The 22,251-nt window shown below is 48.9% G+C and overlaps 1 protein-coding gene across 3 annotated transcripts in view; it reads left to right on the top strand.

The window, feature by feature from the left end:
• LOXL1 (lysyl oxidase like 1) overlaps positions 1-22,007 on the top strand; it is a 38,909-nt gene extending 16,902 nt beyond the window's left edge. Inside the window, exons 2-7 of one of the 3 annotated variants that reach the window (XM_034784502.1) lie at positions 10,763-10,871; positions 13,800-13,937; positions 15,108-15,264; positions 17,171-17,266; positions 18,147-18,262; positions 20,925-22,007. In XM_034784502.1, the coding sequence (XP_034640393.1) occupies positions 10,763-10,871; positions 13,800-13,937; positions 15,108-15,264; positions 17,171-17,266; positions 18,147-18,262; positions 20,925-20,931 (623 nt within the window). In that variant the 3' untranslated portion in view covers positions 20,932-22,007. Of the gene's footprint in view, positions 1-10,762; positions 10,872-13,799; positions 13,938-15,107; positions 15,265-17,170; positions 17,267-17,748; positions 18,091-18,146; positions 18,263-20,924 lie in introns of those variants that run through there. The other 2 variants (XM_034784504.1, XM_034784503.1) reach the window with 2 other exon arrangements.
• The last annotated feature ends 244 nt before the right edge of the window (positions 22,008-22,251 follow it).

Here is a 22,251-nt window from a genome sequence, read left to right as displayed (position 1 = left end):
TCCTAACATTGTGCAGGTAACCACTATACCCATTTTATGGAAGGATAAACTATAAGAAAGGAACTTATCATACAGCAAGTCAGTGGCAAGAGCCAGAAACATAACCCAGGAGTTCTGACTCCCAGCCCTCTGTTCTGTGCCCCAAACAGCACTTCCATCACTATCTCGATGTAAACCCCCACTTCTTGTTGTAGTGAAGCCATAGGAAAAAAAGGCAACGAACAAGTTTTTTTAATCAACATTTTTTGGATGTTGACATGAAATTTCAAAACAAAAAAAATCTGGATAATGTTGATGAACAATTTTTCAACTAACTATGGGGCTAGTCAGATTGGATTTGGTTGGCAGGGGAGGCCTATTTGATTGTTTTTGTTTGTTTTTTGAGGAATTTTCAAAATTTCAATTTTCAAAAAAGTGTGGGGAAATGTTGATGAAATTTTCATGAAATGTTTCCCCTTTCTTTAAGCTACCATGTGTAGTGAGGCTGCCAATCTGCTTCCTTTTACCAGCACTGAATTAAGAAAGAAAGAAAGAAAGAAAGAAAGAAAGAAAGAAAGAAAGAAAGAAAGAAAGAAAGAAAGAAAGACTAGCATCTTGATTGGAAAGGAACAGAAGAACTTAGTTAAATGATTCTTGTAAGACTTGTACATCCATTAATGCTGTCCTCAAGCACACTTGTAGTTCTTTAACAGGTACACTTGACAGTTGCTTAAGCCACAATCAAGAAAGTTTTATATTCAGTTATTCAAATATGTTGAGGATTCTTGACATAAAGATCAAAGCTTGCCATTCTTTCTCAGTGCTTCTGCAGACAGAACTCCCATTGATTGAGCAGGTCATGCAGCCCAGCGCTTGAAAGCAACTCTACAAGAACAAACCAGTATGTGCAACCCAGGATTAGTGAGCCCCCTTTGATTGCCAACCAGCATGCACAGTCCAGCACTATTGAGTGATTAGAATAACAAATCAGGGAATGCAGCCCTGCACTCATTAGCAACCCTACAGTAACAAACCACTGTGCTCTGCCCAGTGCTTTTGAGCAGCCCTACAATAATAAGGCAGTGCAGAAACTTGGGGGGAGGGAGGATCCATGCTGGTAAAGGAATCTGATTGCTGTCTCAAGTTCCCAAGATTTATTATAAACATCAGTGAAAAGGAAACATTTTTATAAATAATGACCAAACCCCTGGCAATATTCCTTTCTATAATGTAGGCACAAATCATCAAGCAAGAAGGACGGGGCCCAGTTCTGAATTCGTTCCCCGAAGCATGGCTGATCAGCCTGGGGTGTTCTTTTTTTCTTTTCTTTTTAGGGAACAGTTTATTTTGAAAAAAACAGTTGCTTCCCCTGATGCCTTCTCCTTGTCTTTGTGTTCAAAACCCCCTGTGCATTACATCACCAGAAATGACCAAGCATAGAGGCAGGAAACAAGATCCAATCTAGTGACGTGATTTCTCCAGGGAAAGCAGTCCAAGAAACAAGAAGGCATTGTTCTCTGAAAAAAAACAAAAAACACTCAGGACCTGATCCAGTTCCCGTTGAAACCACCATACCCAAACCGATGGAAAGGTTCCCACTGACTGTAGCAGGAGCTGGAGCAGAGCTGAAGTCTCTGGAATTCAGCAAACCCATGGCAGCACAGAGGAAGGCTTGTTGCAACACTGGCAAAGGGTGAGCCCCGTAAAGCTCACTCTGCACAAGCATCCCAGATTGTCTGAAGCTCACCTGAGCTGCTCTGCTGTGGGAAGCTGGGCTGCAGATCCATTAGAAATTGCAGTCAAAGGAGGAGGACTATGCCATAACAGTGAGGTCTGAATGCACTCTGAAATACAGAAGAAAGGGGGAGATGGGGGCTGTAGAATTTGGGGATTGGTCTGCTGGGGCATCAGCGCTGATGCTGGGGCTATGTGGTAATCTTTCAACTTGTACCGCACAGTGTATCCAGGTATTTAAATAACAGCTGGAGCATGTCACCCATAGAGGTGATGGTGGTTCGCAAACAGGGGTGTGCAGCATTATCCCCATTCCTCAGAGAGGGAAACTGAGGCACAGCACATAGCAGAGACTTGCCCAAGATCCCACAGGGAGTCAATGGCAGAGCTGAGGAATAGCACCCAGATCCCCTGAAGTCTAGCCCTCTAGACCATAGTCACTCTGCGGCAGTTCTAAAAGCCTTTTATAAGTGCAAACTTGTCCAGCCTCATGAGTCCCCATGAGGGAGGTTAGCGGAACTGCAGCACAGCAAGGTGAAGCAATTTCCCCAGTCATTGTCACACTGGGACTGAGGGCAGAGGTGCAAATGGACCAGCTCCCCCCAGGTCCAACCATCAGGCCAAACTCACTCCCCCATTCATAGTAATGGGATCACGTCACTTTCTTGCCACTGCCCTTCAGGGACTCTGAAGACTGAGGCTCTACTTCCAGCTGAGCTCTGTAATGACTTGGCCTCCGCCCAGCCCTATCTCCTAGCCCAGCCCTCTCCCGGCCATTGCCAACATCTTGCCTCCCTCTGCTTCTGCTATGAGGCTTCATCTTCCAGCAGGGGCCTCCTTCCTGGGGCGTGAGGCTGGTCTGGGGATACGGCACAAGAACGAGGATAAGCTGATGCTAAGCCACTGCAAGCTAATCTACTCTTCTAAAGCGAGATAGGAAGACATCCCTTGGCAACGTCAGGGAGGCTGGTGCTGAGTAATTACTTGCCTTGCTTTGGAGCCTGGAAACAGGAGAGTCTGATGGGAATGTGCTGGAGGAGCATGAAGGGCCAGGAGACAAAATAACAACAATCCAGGATGGAAAGCAGCCCAGGCATCCCATTCCTGCTCTGTACACTTGCCTCACTAGCTGCCAGATGTGTGCAATGTGCAACGTGTTTTGATGCCTGGCTCAGGGCACTATCGCCCGTGCCTAGCGCCCTGGCTCCTGGAGTCACAACCTGAGAGCAGAGCCTCAGCTAACACAAACATTGTGTTTGGCCCTCATGGACGCAAAGAAAGCTTGACAAGGTGAACTGGGTGTAACCGATGCCTGCCTGAGTCTACAGGCAGCCCAAAACCATAGTTTCAAGAGATGTGGATTGCCCCTTTCATCTTAATTCTGATTCCTGCAGCCTCCCAAAGGAGTGAGAGGAGGGTCGTGACTCAAGGATAGGGCCACAGGGGCACCATGTGGGTTTTGTCTAGGGCGCCCCATGGTCTGAACTTGGCCCTGCTCTCGATGTCTCTCCCACTATCTTCTGAGCATTTTCCCTTGTTGTGCTCCTGGTTGAAGTCCATTCCCTGGGATAATTGCCCCCTCTGTAAAAGCAATTCTCCCAAAGGAGCCTTTCTCCCCTTCAGCTGCATCCCCTTGCTTTAGAATCTTTGGCTGGGATGTAACATCCCAAGGGAAGGAGTGGGAGCCCCAGCCCTTGGACTGTACAAACGGGGCTGCACAAAGCACTGGAGACTATGTTAGAGGAACATAAGAACAGCCATATCATGTCAGACCAAAGGTCCATCTAGCTCAGTATCCTGTCTTCTGACAGTGGCCAATGCCAGGTGTCCCAGAGGGAATGAATAGAGTAGGTAATCATCAAGTGATCCATTCCTTGTCACCCATTCCCAGCTTCTGGCAAACAGACTAGGGATACCATCCCTGCCCATCCTGGCTATTAGTCACTGATGGACCTACCCTCCATAAATTTATCTAGTTCTTTTTTGAACCCTGTTATAGTCTTGGCCTTCACAACATCCTCTGGCAAAGAGTTCCACATGTTGACTGTGCATTGTGTGAAGAAATACTTCCTTTTGTTTGTTTTAAACCTGCTGCCTATTAATTTCATTTGGTGACCCCTAGTTCTTCTGTTATGAGAAGAAGTAAATAACACTTCCTGTAGTGAGTCGGCGTGGCTCCCCTCCTGCCCAGAAGAGGGAGCCCCCGTGCAGGCACCAGAGTGGGTGGAGCCACTGCCGCCTGTCCCCGCCCCCCGGAAGTCAAGGGGCGGGACAGGAAGTATAAAGGCCGGCCGCCAGAGCTCAGTCGGTGGCCAGCCACCACAGGGAGCAGGCGTGTGGCCGGGAGCTCCCGGCCAGGAGACCTCCAAGGCCAGGGCCCTAACTGGCCAGAGCTACCCCAGGCCCGCTACGAGGAGGAGCCGCCGGAGCCCGTCCGCTCCCGTCGCTGGGAGGAACCCTGGGAGCCCCCCTACACCAACCCGGAAGGCGAGACTGCACCAGAACCCCTCCGCCTCTGCTGCTACCCGGAGGAGCCGCCCGAGTGCGATTGGCCTGATTTCCCGGCGGAGCTACCGGACCTGCCACCAAGCCCCTGGCCGAGAGGAGCCCATGCAGATGGACTGGTCCGAGCCCGGTGCGACGAACGAGGTAGGCTCTGAGGGGGATCCTGGAAGTAGTCCGGGGGTAGCCGACCCCGGTCCGGCTGCAGACGAATGTGAGCCAATGTCAGTGTGTTGCGGTCTGGATACCCCACTGACCAGCAGCGGCAGTAACCGCTGCTAGGGCCCCGAGTTGGAACGCAGTGGAGTGGGTGGGCCTGCGTTCCCCCCTGCCACCCCCGCTCACGGGTGGCAGGCTTCCCCCTCACCCAATGCTCGGCTACAGGAGCCTAGGTGTACCTTACCTGTTTGCTCGCTCAGCCCCTGCAACTAAGGGCCTGAGCTATCCCTGTGTGTGCCCCACCCTGATCCAGGGCCTGGGCTCTTTGACTGCTGGCTTGCTCAGCCCCTGCAACCAAGGGCCTGAGCTAACTGGGTGTGCCCCGCCCAGATCCAGGGCCTGGGCTCTTTGACTGCCTGCTTGCTCAGCCCCTGCAACCAAGGGCCTGAGGCTTGAACTGACTGCTGTCTGCTCAGCCCCTGCACTAGAGGGCCTGAGCCCTGAATTAACTGTTGACAGCTCAGCCCCTGCACCAGGGGGCCTGAGCCCCCGAACTCCCGGTTGTCTGCTCAGCCCCCGCCTGAGGGCCTGAGCCCTGAGCTAGCTGTCGGCTTTGCTCCGCCCCTGCACCAGAGGGCCGGAGCTTCTGGACTAACGGACTGCTTGTTCCCCCCCCCCCCCCCCCCAGTAGTGAGTCGGTGTGGCTCCCCTCCTGCCAGGAAGGGTCGAGCCCCGGCACGGACCTATTACACTTCCTTATTTACTTTCTCCATACCAGTCATGATTTGATAGACCTCTGTCATATTCCCCCTTAGTCGTCTCTTTTCCAAGCTGAAAAGTCCCAGTCTAATTAATCTCTCCTCACATGGAAGTTGTTCCATACCCCAATCATTTTTGTTGCCTTTTTTTGAATCTTTTCCAATTCCAATATATCCTTTTTGAGATGGAATGACCACATCTGCACGCAGTGTTCAAAATGTGGGCACATCATGAATTTATATAGAGGCAATATGATACTTTCTGTCTTATTATCTATCCTTTTCTTAATGATTCCCAACATTCTGTTAGCTTTTTTGACTGCCACTGCATGTTGAGCAGAGGTTTTCAGAGAACTATCCACAATGACTCCAAGATCTCTTTCTTGAATGGTAACAGCTAATTTAGACCCCATCATTTTATATGTATAGTTGGGATTATGTTTTCCAGTGTGAATTACTTTGCACTTATCAACATTGAATTTCATCTGTCATTTTGTTGCCCAGTCACCTAGTTTTGTGAGATCCTTTTGTAACTCTTTGCAGTCTGCTTTGGACATAACCTAAGAAGTTTTGTATCATCTGCAAATTTTGCCACTTCAATGTTTACCCCTTTTTCCAGATCATTTATGAATATGTTGAATAGTACTAGTCCCAGTACAGACCCCTGGCAGACACTAGTATTTACCTCTCTCCATTCTGAAAACTGACTATTTATTCCTATCCTTTGTTTCCTATCTTTTAACCAGTTACTGATACATGAGAGGACCTTCCCTCTTATCTCATGACCAGGGCTGGCTCCAGGCACCAGCCGACCAAGCATGTGCTTGGGGCGGCCAATCTTGGGGTGGCGAGGGGCGCTCAGGGTTTTTTGTTTTTTTGTGGGGGGTTTCAGTCGGACGGCGCTGGGGTTGGGGTGGGTTGTTTTTGTTTTGGCGGCTGGGGGGGGATTCGGCAGCGGCGCTCTGGGAGGGGGGGTGGCGCGGCGGGGCACTCCCCGGGGAGGGTGTGTTCAGCAGCATGGCTCAGCAGTGGGGGCGTTTAGCGGCGCTCGGCGGGAGGTGTGTGTGGTGGCGGGAGGGTTCGGCGGCACAGCGCTCCGCAGTGGGGGGGGGCTGTTCAGCAGCGCTCCACGGGGAGCTGGGGGGTTCGGCAGGGGGGTTCGGCGGCGCTCCGCAGGGGCTGGTGTGTTCAGCGGTGTGGCGGTCCGCGGAGGGCTGGGGAGGTTTGGCGGCGCTCTGCAGGGGGCTGGGAGGGGTTTGCGGTGCGGCGCTCTGCAGTGGGCTGGAGGGGGTTTGGCGGCGCTCTGCGGGGGGCTGGGGGGGTTCAGCAGTGCGGTGCTCTGCGAGGGGGGGTGGCGGCGCAGTGCTGTGGGGGTGTGTTATGGCGGCGCTATGGTGGGTGGCACACTTTTTTTTTTTTTTTTTTTGCTTGGGGCGGCAAAAAAGTTAGAGCCAGCCCTGCTCATGACAGCTTACTTTGCTTAAGAGCCTTTGGTGAGGGACCTTGTCAAAGACTTTCTGAAAATCTAAGTACACTATATCCACTGGATCCCCCTTGTCCATATGCTTGATGAGCCCCTCAAAGAATTCTAGTAGATTGATGAGGCATGATTTCCCTTTACAAAAACCATGTTGACTTTTCCCCCAAAATTATGTTCATCTATGTGGCTGACAATTCTGTTCTTTACTATAGTTTCAAACAGTTTGCCCGGTACTGATGTCAGGCTGTAATTGCCGGGATCACCTCTGGAGCCCTTTAAAAAAATTGGTGTCACATTATCTATCCTCCAGTCATTTGGTACAGAAGGTGATTTAAATGATTTAAAGGTTGCATACCACAGTTAGAAGTTCTGCAATTTCACATGAGTTCCTTCAGAACTCTTGGGTGAATGTCATCTGGTCCTGGTGACTTATTACTGTTTAATTTATCAATTTGTTCCAAAATCTCCTCTAATGACACCTCAATATGGAACAGTTCCTCAGATTTGTCACCTAAAAAGAATGGCTCACGTTTGGGAATCTCCCTCGCATTCTCAGCCGTGAAGACCAATGCAACGAATTCATTTAGTTTCTCCACAATGACCTTATCGTCCTTGAATGCTCCATTAACATCTCAATCGTCCAGTCGCCCCACTGGTTGTTTAGCTGGCTTCCTGCTTCTGATGTACTTAAAAATGGAGGAGAAGCCTGCATCGGCTGGCCACCTACAGACTTTGCAGCTCTGATTTCTGCAATTGACCTTTTGATGGCACCACCCACAGGCTCCGGCTTCTTCCTTTCCCTGGAGGTGCTCAATCCCTGCTCCACCCCAAGTCCCACCTCCACTCCACCCCTTCCCTCCACCCCCGCCCGACCGCTGCCCTGCCTCTTCCCATCACTGCTCCTCCCCCTCTGCCCACCACCTCCCGCATGCCATGGATCAGCTGATCTTCAGTGGGCAGGAGGCACTGGGTGGGAGGGGAAGGGGGAGGAGCTAGCTGCCGGTGGGTGCTAAGTATCCACTAATTTTTTTTCGTGGGTGCTCCAGCCCTGCAACACCCACAGAGTCAGCACCTATGGCACCACCTTCTCTTTCCTGTTTAGCTGTGGAAACATCTGCATCATACATCCCTTTCAGTGCAAAGGAAGGTAAATCTTGGCCCTTCACCTCTTCTTATAACTAGATTAGCTCCCTATTTGCCACCTTCTGTACTTTTGCCAAATATTAATCTCTCTCCTGTTATATCTCAACCAGAGTTACAGTGTCCCATACTCCAGCAAGGCAGCAACAGCCCATTTGTAGTGTTGAAATGATCATTCTCCGCTCACTAGTATCCAGCTTATTGGTTTCACAGACTATGTCTATCCTATAAGGTTTGATCAATGTAAGTTACGTTAGCAATCTGCCGCCAACTTTTGTATATAGTCCAAGTGTATTTCACCACAAGCCCATCCCCAGATCCTTTGCCTGGTCAGAATTCCTGAAACTTGTGTTTGTAATGTCCTGGTGATATCCCTGCCACATTCCTGACCAGGCCTTGGGAATAACCAAAGGAGAGACTGTCTGTCCCCAGAGAATCCTGCCCCCCTCACACACACACCTTTCTGTGGATCCCTGTGCTTGCTGGGACAGGACTTCGGGAGTTTAGGGCTCAATCTAACCCACTGAATAATAATTCAATCCAATCCCCAATGATAGTTGTTTTTTTTTTTCCAATGACTTTAACATGAGTTGGATTGGGCCCTTAGTGAACTCTATCTATCTATCAAACATTTCCACATAAGTGAATAATAAAAATGTTTGCCTTCGATAGCACATTTCATCAAAGGATTTCAAAGTACTTTACAACCACTCGGTATTTAAGCCTCACAACATTCCAAAGAGACAGAGCCATTCTGTTTCTCCCATTTAGAGATGGGGAAACTTGGCACAGACAGGCTAAGAGATCTGGCTAACAGCACACAGTAGTAGAGCAGGGAATAGAAGGTAATAGCCTAGACACTCAGTTCCCCAGCTCTAACCATCGCATATCCCTGTCCTCCCTCAAAATGCTGTGCTTTTCATTTTGACACACAAAATAAACATGAAAAAGCAGTAGATCTCCTTCCCGCCCTGCACCATCGCACACTGGAAATGCTGCAGTAACACAGAAATGGAGATATCTGGAAGTAACTTGGATTTTTTTATAAAAATGAAAATACCACATGTATTTAAGATGCAAGCAATGCTGAAGTGGAACAACATTAAAACAGGACCAAGCACCAGTCAATGAATTCAGAGGAAAGGATGAACATTCGGGGTGAAATCTTGACCCCATTGAGGCCAAACACAAAACTCCCATTGACTTCACTGGGGCCAAGATTATGCCCTCCCCTTTCTGAGTATGACACATTCTGAGTTCAGTGGAACATCAAGAGAGAATTTAAGCAATCAGATTTGTCTAATGCAGAGGGCATTAGTTCCCTGGAAAAGCCTTGTCAGTACCATTTGTAACCATCACAGCACCCAGAACTAGAACGCACAGCATCTTGGCAGCCTCTTTTCCAGGAGCGCTGCCAGCTTTTTTGCCGCCCTAGGCGGCGGAAGGTCCCGCCCCTAAAATACCGACGACGACCAGCACGGCCAAAGATCCGGTCGCTGCCCCCCAAATGTTAGCGCCCTGGTCTCCCATGTTTAAAAAGGATGAATACAAACTGGAACGGGTACAGAGAAGGGCCACTAGGATGATCCGAGAAATGGAAAACCTGTCGTATGAAAGGAGACTCGAAGAGCTCGGTTTGTTTACCTTAACCAAAAGAAGGCTGAGGGGGGATATGATTGCGCTCTTTAAATATATCAGAGGGATAAATACCAGGGAGGGAGAGGAATTATTTCAGCTCAGTACTAATGTGGACACGAGAACAAATGGATATAAACTGGCCGTCGGGAAGTTTAGGCTTGAAATTAGACGAAGGTTTCTAACCATCAGAGGGGTGAAGTTCTGGAACAGCCTTCCGAGGGAAACAGTGGGGGCAAAAGACCTCTCTGGCTTTAAGATTAAGCTTGATAAGTTTATGGAGGGGATGGTTTGATGGGATAACGTGATTTTAGTCAATAGGTCAATAACGTGCCATCGCTGGTAATTAGTAACAATGGTCAATGATGGGATATTAAAAGTTACTACAGAGAACTTTTTTCCGGAGGGTCTGGCTGGAGAATCTTGCTCGCATGCTCAGGGTTCAGCTGATCGCCATATTTGGGGTTGGGAAGGAATTTTCCTCCAGGGTAGATTGGCAGAGGCCCTGGAGGTTTTTCGCCTTCCTCCGCAGCATGGGGCAGGGGTCGCTTGCTGGAGGATTCTCTGCGACTTGAAGTCTTTAAATCATGATTTGGGGACATCAACAGCTGAGACAAGGGAGAGAATAATTCCATGAGTGGGTGGGTTAGCTTTTGTGGCCTGCATCATGCGGGAGATCAGACTAGATGATCATAATGGTCCCTTCTGACCTTAAAGTCTATGAGTCTAATGGGTTGCGCCGGCCCTGCTCTTTTCCTTTTCAGATTCCTAGTAAATCACCCGGAGAGGTGGTGTGGTCTCGCCAAAAGGAGTGAAGAGATCAAAAGCTTCCTTTACTGATTTCTGTGCTATCACTTGTCTGTGGATTCCCTAGCATGTTACCAAGATTGTTAATTTAACACCTTTCATGCCCACTAAATTCACTTAAAAATAAATCATTAAATAGGAAGAACTCATTTCAGGTGCTGTATCCCCAGCCAGGTTGGTAGTAAAGTAATTGCTATCTCTGCTGGTTTGGAAGGGAAAAGAAGCCACAATCCATGGCAAATCTGATGGGTAACCCAGCCAATGGAATCTTTCATTTAATCAGTTCCAGGAGGCTGGATGAAGTAGCCAGCCTTTGGAAATGTAAGAGTTTGATTTGCCAATGAAACGGGGGTTGGAGGGGGGAAGCAAGGAGGATTTTCCATCTCTAGCTGAAATTAAAAAAACATGGCAGTCACCAAGGCAAGCCTTCCCAACAAGGTTAGGAGCAGCTGCCTCCAAGTCTGAGAATACTGCTGTGTCAGATGCACACAGCGAGCAGCTCCCGTCATTCTTTAAGTGGCTGGTGTATTTTCAGGTTTTTCTCAGGCTGCGTCTCCATCTTTTACAGGCCTCCCTGACTTAGTACCTGATCCAAACTATGTCCAGGCCTCCACCTACATCCAGAGAGCTCACCTCTATTCTCTTCGCTGTGCTGCTGAGGAAAAGTGCCTCGCCAGGTAAGGAGATGGGTGATCCCATGTTGCCAACTCTTGTGATTTATATCATGAGTTTTGTGCTATTTGGGGTTCTCTCTGAATCCCCAGCTCCTGGAGTCAGGAGATTAGGGGAGAATCTGAACTTTCCTTTATAAAAGAAGTTTCTAACCCTCGTGGTTGAAGAGAAAAGCTTAAAACATGAAACTTAAAGGCCCAGAAACCTGAAGACAAAGAAAAAGAATCCAATTTTTTTCAATCTCATGATTTTTAAGACAATGATTTTTGAATGATCTCGTGATTTTTGAATGACCAACTCATGATTTTTGAATGTTTGGAGTTCGTGATACTGTTGTCGCTACCTTGATATTAATGATGGGCTAGCCAAAAATCTGGTTGAATTTGGAAAGCTTTTGGGGCCCATAGATCATTTGGGTAGTCCCAAGAACTGCTTGGTTCTGGTTGAACAGGATAGAGATATTGCAATAACATTTCCGCTTCCGGTGCCAGCTGTGAATTCAGAGATGTGCAAACATGTGGCCAGCAAAGGCACTAAACAGGAAGTCTAGGAGAGAATGAATCTGAGGATTCTTTTTTTATTATTGTACAGCCCTTTTCGGCACATGTCCAGATTTCCGAGAAGGGTCAAAATATTTCAATGAAAACTTTTTTTTATTAGAAAAAATAATTTGTGCTTATGAAAATCTACCCTCATTCACTGTGGATACAGTGGAATTTGAAGATTAGTGTAACTGTTCTTTCTGGTTCATACACTGAATATATTGGTGATTATGTTCTATTAAATTAGACAGATAGATGCCAACAGCAATAATAGTCTCTGGAATTTACTTGGCATTTCTGTAGCTGCTTAAGGCAGTGCTGTGCTAAATATAATGAAACATTGCCTTTGCTTAGTAAGGACCAGATTCTGATATTGCTGCACACATTGGGTAGTATATTACTCTGCACATAGGCCATTAACAACAATGTAGTAAGGTGTTTGACAGAAGTAAGGGTATCAGAATCTGGCCTTAATTAAGCAGATGTGCCTTGGAATGCACAGTATTAGCAGATGTGGCTCGTAGTGATCTTAATGAGGGACTGGGTTATTTTACTTGATGTATTTTTGTTCCCCTTGCAATGACTCATCTCAGCTTCTCCGCACTGTAAAGTTGAGAGCACAGATAGAATTGCAATCAGTTCCTGTGCTCAAAATGAACTTTGTGTGAGGAGCCCACTCGGAGCTGGGCAGCTGTTCTCAGCTGGACTCTACGATGGGGGACAGCAAATTTAGCACCACTTAAACCCAACAATTTAGCAATTGATGCCTCAGCCTTGTCACACTCTGTATAACCCTTTTCCTCCAATGGGGTAGCAGAGCCTTTTCCTGGTAGAAGAAGTGAGATCTCCTGGCCAATGTGGAGCAGCTTCTGATCTTCTTTAACAGGGTATGCCATGATGGTAATAAAAGGGGGAAATGTGAGTGCTGAGAGTTTGGGGGGGACGACTTTGCAAGGTGGGGAGGCTCTGTCCTTTTTTTAAAAAAAAAAAATCTTTTTTCCGCTAAGGAGAATCTTAATACAGATTTATTTGCTGTTATTTTTCAAATCTGCTCTAGCTCCCATACTGCTGAGCAAAGCTTCAAAGAGCCACTTGCTACAGCCAGAATACTCAGAAGAACTCAGCGCTCTAGGGACCAGATTTTCACCAGAACCCAGAGCACTGGGTGCATATTGTTCGCTGAGCTCTTTTGACAATCTGCCCATCAGCGTCACACCGGGAGTCATTGAGGGATGAGCCCTGGTGAAAATTTGGCCCTTATTTGGGAGCCTAACTATATGGTGACCATATCCCATTTTGGTCGGGACCGTACCTTTTTTAAGCCCTGTCCCGGCCATCCCGACTTTTTTGGCAAAAGTGGGCATTTGTCCCATTTGCTTTTGCTGACTTGATCAGTTGGCAAGAGCAAACAGGACAAATGCCCAGTTTTGTCAGAAAAGTGGGGTGCAGAGGAACCTATCGGGGGGGGGGCAAGCAGTAGTGCCAGCCCTGATTGGGGAGAAGGCAGGGCTCAAGCAAGCAGCAATGCCTGCCCCAGCGCCACACGGAGGCGGCGGGGAGCGGGGAGGGAGGTGGGCGCCTCAGGCCAGCCCTGTGTGGTGTCCCATTTTCCCTTTGGGAAATATGGTCACCCTACTACTGGGAGTGGAGTCCATTGGCAAAATCTAATGCTGAACTTGGGTGATGAGCATCTGGGAATCTGACCCTGAGCTCCTTTGAAAATCTGGTCTGCTGCAACAGCTATTGAAATCAATAGAAAAGTTCTCATCAACTGAATAAATGTTAGAATAAGCCCAAATTGCCTGGAAATAGGACTAAGCATTTCACCCCCACCTCCCACCCCCAGGGGCAGGTTATAACAAGCTGAATGGAGCAAATAATGGATTTTTCAGTTAGGCTGAAGAAAAGGCCGGTTCAATTCGAACGAAAACCATGTTTTTTTCAAAATATTTCATTAAATTGAAAACTTGGAAAATCTAATTTTGGAATGTTGCATTCGTTTTGAAATTAATCTGCTTTCAAGTTTTTTGTTCTGATTCAGCCATCTTCATGTGTTTTCACCACTACCACCCATTTGTTTTTTTTAACTAGCCACATTGGAAAAGAAAATGCTGCTTCAAACTGAAAAGCTGAAACAAAAAGTTTTGACTTAAAATCAAATCCAAAAGGGATACATCAGCTTTAACCCAAATTCAGGAACAGTTTCTGAGCCAAAAAAAATGCATTTTTCAGCAAAAAAATCTATTTACTGAAAAAAATTCCCTCCGCTCCAAGTAGAAGCTCACCCAGTCCCATCCCTCAGCCCCTCCAGTGCTGAGCTGTCCCCAGCTGCTTTCAGGGTGAAGTGACTTTCACCCATCTCCCCCATTTCCTTCCTTTTAACCCCTTCAGCACTGCCTACACCCCCGAGGCCACCGACTATGACATCCGGGTGCTGCTGAGGTTCCCGCAGCGGGTGAAGAACCAGGGCACAGCAGACTTCCTGCCCAACCGCCCCCGCCACAACTGGGAGTGGCACAGCTGCCACCAGTAAGTTGAGGAGAACTTGGCACTCTTCAGCACCTTACTAGTCCATCTCTGGGTGACAGGGCCTTGCCACTGGGACCTTCCTTTGGTGGGCAGAGGCTGGTATCCAGCCATGGGGAGCCACCCAGGCTCTGGATCAGTAAAGTAGCTTGAGCACATGCTTCAGCGTTTTGCTGAATTGGGGCCTACGTCAATATGCTGAGGGTGAGAGCCACCCCTGGCTATAGATCAATGGACTGGCCTCCTCCATTCCTGCACCCACCTTGTCTTCCTCTCTCCATTTTTCTTGTTCCCTCACTCCAACCCTTTTCTTCTTTCTTTTTTCCTCTGCTCCTCTTTTCTTTCTTCCTTTCTCTGCAAAATTTATTTATCCCACCCCATTTCCCTGCCAGCTCCCCTTCATGTATCCATAAGCCGCATGCTGCTCAGGGTGAAGAATTAGAATTAATGGAGATATCCCATCTCCTAGAACTGAAAGGGACCTTGAAAGGTCATCAAGTCCAGCCCCCTGCCTTCACTAGCAGGACCAAGTACTGATTTTGCCCCAGATCCCCAAGTGGCCCCCTCAAGGACTGAGCTCACAACCCTGGGTTTAGCAGGCCAATGCTCAAACCACTGAGCTATCCCTCCCCACCCAACGGGTCAGGCCACATCATCACAGACCCCTGAACTGAGCACCATGGGCAAAGAGAAGGTTGGGCTTCTAATGCTATGATTGATGCGTTATGGGAGCAGGTGGCTTTCAAGAAGCCGCACACTCCATCGCTCAGAGCCACAGCATTTTCCCGATGTGAGGTGGGGAGGATCTGAGATCCTGCCACTTTCCCTGCCCCCACCCACTCCTGGGCTGCTCTGATGCCCCTGCACCCACCCAGCATGCATGTGTGAATAGCTCTGCGGTACATGCCCAGGGCCGGCTCCAGGGTTTTGGCCGCCCCAAGCAGCTAAAACAAAACAAACAAACAAAAAAAAGCCGCGATCGCAATCGCGATCTGCGGCAGCAATTCGGCAGGAGGTCCTTCGCTCCCAGGCGGAGTGAGGGACCGTCCGCCGAATTGCTGCCGAATATCTGGACGTGCCGCCCCTCTCCGGAGCAGCCGCCCCAAGCACCTGCTTGAGAAGCTGGTACCTGGAGCTGGCCCTGTACATGCCTCTGCCCTGGGTTTTCCCCAGGCACTACCACAGCATGGACGAGTTCAGCCACTACGACCTGCTGGATGCGCCCACGGGGAGGAAGGTGGCCGAGGGCCACAAGGCTAGCTTCTGTCTGGAGGATACCACTTGCGACTTTGGGAACCTGAAGCGCTATGCCTGCACTTCACATACCCAGGTGAGAGGAGGGGGAGATGTATCCAATAGATCCGGGGCCACTCCACCTTCTGACTGCGATTTAGTGCAGGGCTTTCTTCCCCTACTGGACCCAGTCTCCTAGGACACCCAGCTGTGTGAGTGGGCAGGGACAGTCACCTCTGGGAGCTGGGGAAGGGATTAGTGAGTGTCCAAACCTGGTCAGGAATCTCCCTCATGGCATCATACCAGTGCAGGTGTTACACCTCCCTCTGGAATATCAAGAAGGCTCAGGTGGACATGTCCTATTGATTTCCTGGCACTTCCCCAAAGGGGGGGGGGGTGACCCCACCCCCCGCCAAGCCAGAGTGGGGCTGGGGAGCGAAAGCAGCCCCCTGTCTGTGTCCTGGGCTCCCCGCCCAGGGCACATAGAGGGACCCAGGCTCCCCACAGCTGCCAGCGCCGCTCTCCCAGACCTGGCTCCAGCCCGGGGGAGGAGGGGAGGAAAGGGGCCTCAGAGCTATAGCCCAGCTATGATATGAGCCAGGCGGGCAGCTGTGGGGAGCCTGGGTCCCTCCATCTGCCCTGGGCGGGGAACACGGGCCAGGGGTGCCCTCAACCGCCTCACACCCCTGGCAGGTGGAGGGACCCAGTCTCCCCCACAGCTGCTGCCCAGGCTCCCCAGACGGGGTCCCTCCACACTGGCCTGGCTAGGGGGTTGGAGAGGAGGAGAAGGGGGCAGAGTCCACCCTGGTGAAAAGTGGACTGGCAAGGCTCCCCCTCCCCCAGTTCTGGCGCCTCTGTTTCCTGGGCTTGCCCAGTGCTGGGGAAGGAGAGGCACCCAAGGCAGCAGTATCTTTGGCTGAGCACTCAGTAGTGCTTTTATATGTGTATATAGAACTAATATGCACTCTACACTTGAATCTTTCTGATGCTCACCTATATAGGTGTAGCTAGGCAGTTACCCTGCTCTGGTGGAAAAAAGCTAGGCTGATTGGGGAAGCAGCAACAGCTGGGGCCTTGCCCCAATCAGGCCACACCTGGCCCTGTTATAAGGGCTCAGGGAGGAGTCTTGGAGGGAGAAATACCTAGCTGACTGGGAATAGGGTACCTGAAACAGAGCAGTGCTGGGGAGCTCCAGCCTGGCAACTCCCCAGGCTGAGGCCTTGTTAAGGGCCTATGCAGGTACTGGGGCTGGGAAGTGCAGCCTGGGATTAGGCAGAGGCAGCTGATCTAACCTCCTTGCTAATGGTGAGTGCCTGTGACAGACTGCAGTTTGTCCCAGTGAATGGGGGCTAGATGATGACTAGCAGTAGCCACTGAGGCAAGGTGGGTGTAGAGGGTTGGGGGTTCCCCTGGGAGGGGAGACCCAGAGTGTGGGGGTACTGCTGGGGCAGAACCCTGAGGTAAAGGGCACTGGGGTCCAGAAGGGGCATGAGGCAGGTGAGCCACTAGCTACCAGAGGATGCTTTGAGTGCTGGGGTGAGCAAAACACAGATGCACCAATTTTTCCTGAAATGAGGTAAAATAGTTATTCCAGATGGGCACAGGAATCCATTCCAGTATTTTCATATAGCCATCACAGGCATCACATTTAATGGACAGAGTCCTCAGACTGCTCATTCCCTTTCATTCAAAACACCTGAACTGGATTATGGTGTCCACCCGGAATGGACTCTGCAACACTGCTCCTGGGAGGAAAATGTGTTTTGCATTAGCAGAAGTCGCAGACTAGGCAGGCCACCTGCACAGAATTGAGCAGTGTGGGTAATTCCTGAACATATTTCTATATAAAGAAAGAGAGGGAACAACAGAAAAGGAAAAATGAGAAATGCTGAAGATAAAAAGCAAAGTATTATAAAGACCTGTATTATGCAGGTCAGACTAGATGAACTGATGGTTCTGTCTGGGCCTTATGAAGCATGAGCACTGCTCTTTCCTTCTGTCAGGGCTTGAGTCCCGGTTGCTATGACACCTACAATGCTGACATCGATTGCCAATGGATTGACATAACAGACATTCAGCCTGGAAATTACATCCTAAAGGTTGGTTTCCCTGTAATGTAGGACTTCTCTGTATGGGCCATTGCCATGAATAGAGCTAGGCAGTTACTCATGAAATCTATGGTACTGGATTTTGGTTTGTGTGTGTCCACGGCCCCATTGCCGGTCCCCTTGGTTGTGAACATCCATCCACACAGCATGTGAATAACAGGGCTGATCAGACATTCTTCTGAGGACAGAAGCAACTGCATGGAGGGCTAGTCACTGCTAATTGTCAATGCATAGCTTGCAACAGTGGGGGTGGGGGAGGGGTATGAAAATTAAACAATAGCTGGTCACCCCTGAGAACAGATGGAAAAAGAGCCATTGTGTACTCATACTCAAACACATTTTTAGGACCAAATTAAGCCCTGCTACAAGCAGGCACAATGCCATTCAGTTCAAGGGAAGCTAAGCCCAATTACACCAGGGCTGAATTTGACTTTGTTTACACTTTTTTTTTTTTTTTTTACAATTTGCTACAGAGAAGCAAGATGGTTGCATCAGGATGACAAGCTGTTCACTTGGAAGAAAGTGGAGGCATTTTACCTTTAGAAGAAATCCTAAAACTTAAAAATGTGACAGTATAAAAGCAGAACTGCCCATGACAGTTTATTTCCCTAAAAGGAATTACCCCCCCACATCCCATAAATGTGCATTTTTCATTGCAAAAAAATGTAGCTACATATGATAATGTACATTACAGTAGAGCCTAGGGACCTGCCAAGAACTAGGCCCCATTGCACTAGGTGCTGTACAACCACAGAGTCGTAGCTAGTCCTTACCCTGACTAACTTACAAGCGCGCTCTCTTTCTCTCTCTCTCTCCACCTCCATTATCAGAGGAACTGTTTCCTGACGTGGTCTTTGTCTTGTTTTCTCAGGTTCAAGTGAACCCCAAGTACATGGTGCTGGAGTCAGACTTCACAAACAATGTTGTGAGGTGCAATATTCACTATACTGGACGCTACGTTGCCACTACAAACTGCAAAATTGCCCAGTAAGAGCACTCGTGAAACTCTTCCCATTCCTTGTCTGTCTCCCTGGGTTCTTCCATGGTGCCCATTGCCAGGGCCGCCCAGAGGTGGGGGCAAGTGGGATCATTTGCCCCAGGCCCCGCAAGCCCTGGCCGAGAATCCTTTCCTCACCTGGCGGCGGTCCGGGTCTTCAGCGGCATTTCAGCAGCGGGGGGCCCTTCAGTCGCTCCAGGTCTTCGGCACCATTTTGGCGGCAGGGGGCCCTTCAGTGCTGCCGAAGACGCAGAGCGACTGAAGGGCCCCCTGCTGCCGAAATGCCGCCACCGCAGACTCAGAGCGCCGCCTGGTGAGTACAAGCTCCCCCGCTTTGCCCCACGCCCCCTGAATCCTCTGGGTGGCCCTGCCCGTTGCTGCGGTGTCCAGGCATCTCACCTCTTTCTTCTTCTGCCTCCATCACTTCTTGATGGTGTGGACTTAAGGATGAAAAGGGAAATGTGAGGATGGAGCTGCCAGGAAGTTGCTATTGGGGAGGGGCATGGGAAATGCAGAAATAGTACTTGAATGGGAGGGGGAGAGAGACAGGTCTTTCCAGAACTAGACTTGAGAGTCTAGTGCAGCAATTCTCAAACTTTATTGCATCATGACCCTCTTCTGACAACAAAAATTACTACACAGCCCCAGGAGAGGGGACAAAAGACTGAGCCTTCCTGAGCCCTGTTGCCCTGGATGGGGGGGTAGAGGCAAAGCTGAAACCCAATGACTTCTACCCTGGGCGGGGGGCATGTAACCTTAGCTCTGGGGGGTGGGGATTGGGCTTGGGTTTCAGACATGGTGGGGCCTAGGGCCATCACCTGTCTGGGTGACTCCATTAAAATGGGGTCCCAACCCACAGTTTGAGACCCCCTGGTCTAGTGGAGCAACAGTTGCCACCTGAAATGGAGTAGTTCTGTATCCAGCTGCCACCTTCAGAATGATCTGCTCCCCAAGCAGCCCTCTGCCACAGAACTAAACATACCTTGCTTTGCTCCCTTGCTCAATGTTAGGCTGTGGTCTCATCAACACCATTCCCATGAGATGTCTCCATCGTTAATTCTTAAGCAAGAAACACCACGTGCCTCTTATGTCATTTCCTCCACTCCTACCACGTGCTTCCCCCATGCCAGGCCTGTGCAGGCTTGTTCCCCACACTCTGCTGCTTTGCACAGCCTAAGGTAGTTCAAACACATGACTAGGGACCCGGAGCTCTGGGGCCTCGTCCCACCTCTGCCACTGATCCACTGGGTGACTATGGGCAAGTCACTTTGGCTTGGTTTTCAGAGGTGCTGAGCACTAGCTGCTCTCATTGACTTCGCCACCTCTAGAAATCAGGCCTTTAACCTCCTTAGGTCTCAACCTGTAAGGTGTGGTGAATCTTTGCACAGGGGGCATGATGATTAAGGGATTGTCTGTGAAGCACATGTAGAGCCTCAGCCAAAGGTGCTAGTTACCCAAATGAGTCAAAGCAGCACTTGGTGCACGTAGGGGAATTATGCTACCTTTCCACTGGATAAGGTCAGTTTGACCCTGGAACAAGTTAGAGCAACCTCAGGGCTGCTCTAACTTCCACCAGTGCTGGCAGCTCCCAAACAGCCTGCTTCACAAGCCAGGAGCACAGAAACACGTTGTGTTCTGTCCCCAGCCCCACCTTGCCCCTCCTCAGCCCAGGGTTGCCCCTACACAGGTCCCATCGCAACCCTCTCTGTGCATGTTTGGGAAGCACTGTGGTGTCTCTGTGAACACTATAAGCGCACAGCTAGGGAAACCAGCACAAACAGGACTGCTGGGGAGAAGCTCTCCCAGGACTGCCAAGTGACAGCAGTTGGTTTGGACACAGTAACCAAGAGGGGGGGGGGAATTAAATTATTTTTCTTTACATTTTTCTCATAAAAAACATACTTTGCAACTGGCTCACGCTTGATCCTGAATGGAAAAAAAAAAAAAAAACTCCCATGGCCAGCCAAGGCACTGTCAGGGAGGAGTGCGGGCTACAGACATCACACAGCCTTACAAGATGGAGGGATTCCTGCCAGGCACTGCTAGGGGTCCTGGGAGCTGCTTCCCCCGCCAGTGCTCCATGCCGCAGTGGGACAGGATGCCTTGCCAGCATTCTACGAGTTTTGGATTTCAATTAAACTCACAGGCTGAAATTCTGGCCCCATTAACATCAGTGGCAGCTTTGCCATTGATTTCAGTGGGGCCAGGGTTTCATCCACAGGTCCTCCAGATCCCAGGGAAGACCAGGCTGTATTTTATGGGGTCTGGGATTTCCAGATTGTTCTGTAGCTCTCTGGTACCTAACTCCCTTTCAGGATCTGGGCCATGATGGCTGTGCTAGTTGACAGCTGAACCTTAGCTGGGCTACCCCTCCCTTCACATAACAAGCCACAATAAATTTAGTCAAATTTTTCCATTGAAATTTTTTTTCAGTGGAAATTAGCTTTTTGACCATTTTGCATATTTCCAGTAAACATATTAGTTTTTCAGTTTAGTTTTTGGTTTTCAAAAATTGAAAATTTTTACTAAACACATCTTTGCCAAAAAAAGGGGCAGGGGAAGGGCCACACAGGACTTTATTTTTTGGTGGGGGCGGGGGAGGAATGAGCATTTTCCAACCACTTGCTGAGTGCTCTTATTTTCCCCTTGTAGGTCTTGATCCACACAGGGAGGGACGCATGACACCTGACCCCACCTCCCAACCCAAATTCAACACTTTCAAGATGGTGCTTGAGATGTCCGCTTCTGGGGTGCATGATACAGTGGGGTATAAAACGTTTCTCCATTCCAGTAGCCCCTGGAAACCAAAAAAGTATTTCTCAATTTTAAGAACATGAGGGAAATGAGAGTGATTATTTTAAATATTTTTATACTTAACTTTTCTTCAATCTTGGGGCTTTTCTCTGTTTCCAAGTGGAGTTTGCTGATGATTTAGGTTAAATAAAACAAAGGTTATTACTGTACCAGGCACTACCAGTATCTGCAGATTACATGCTATATCGGTAGATAGCTCTATAGTCTAAACTGTGCCCAGCTGTACAATATGGGGCTGTATTTTTGTGCAGGCTTGCTAGTGACATTACAAATCCTAGTCCCCAGCCTCACAGTAAGAATACAGCTGTGATCTGGGTGTATTTTATTATTTATAATCTGACACCAATGCACCCCAAATAGGAACTAAGGTGAAAAGTTTCAAATGCGACTTCTGGTTTTGTCTATGTTCTTGAGTGCTCAGTCTAAGACTTCTTGGGTCTGATTGTCAGAGGTACTGAGCACCTGCAGTTCCCATTGCCTTCAGCTGGAATAGTGGGTATTCAGGGCTTCTGAAATCAAGCCCAAATTGTTCTGCTTTAGGATACCCAACATTTAGCCAAATCTCTAGGGCTAAAATCTGCTCTCAGTAACTGTAATGTTGTTAAAAAGTTATTTTATTATTTGTATTGCCATAGTGCCTAGCAGTCCGAGTCATGGACCCAGGCCCCATTGTGCTAAGTGCTGTTCAGATACAGAACAAGCCGTTCCCCATCCAAAGAATTGACAACTTAAGTAAAGCAATGTAACGCCACTTAGTACTGACGTCACAGTCAGAGGGGTTACTCTTGATTTACATTGGTGAACCTGAGATCAGAATCTGGCGTGGAGTTTTAATTTTTATTCAGTTTAAAGGGATGTTGTAAACGGAGTATTTATATTTTGTTTAAAAAGCCAGAAGGGATTAAAAAATACCTAATATGACTGGAAATATTTTAGTTTATGATTTAAAAGAAAAATAATAATCACATCAGGTTGTTTTATAATTTTTTAAAAAATTACTGTTAAACTTTTCCCTGCAGTGTTGTAAATCCAACAGGGCAGGGGGATTGTGACAGGTTCCCCATGGGGTGCCACCTGGAACTGGGGTGCCAGCGAGCCCTCTAACCCACCAGCCTGGGCTCCTTCTCAAACTGTACTGCTGTGACAAGCTGCAGACACGCTCCTG

Source organism: Trachemys scripta, chromosome 10 (assembly GCF_013100865.1).
Source record: "Trachemys scripta elegans isolate TJP31775 chromosome 10, CAS_Tse_1.0, whole genome shotgun sequence".
Taxonomy (NCBI): Eukaryota; Metazoa; Chordata; order Testudines; family Emydidae; genus Trachemys; species Trachemys scripta.
Note: the sequence above shows the minus strand (reverse complement) of the source record. Positions and strands in the feature narration are given on the sequence as shown.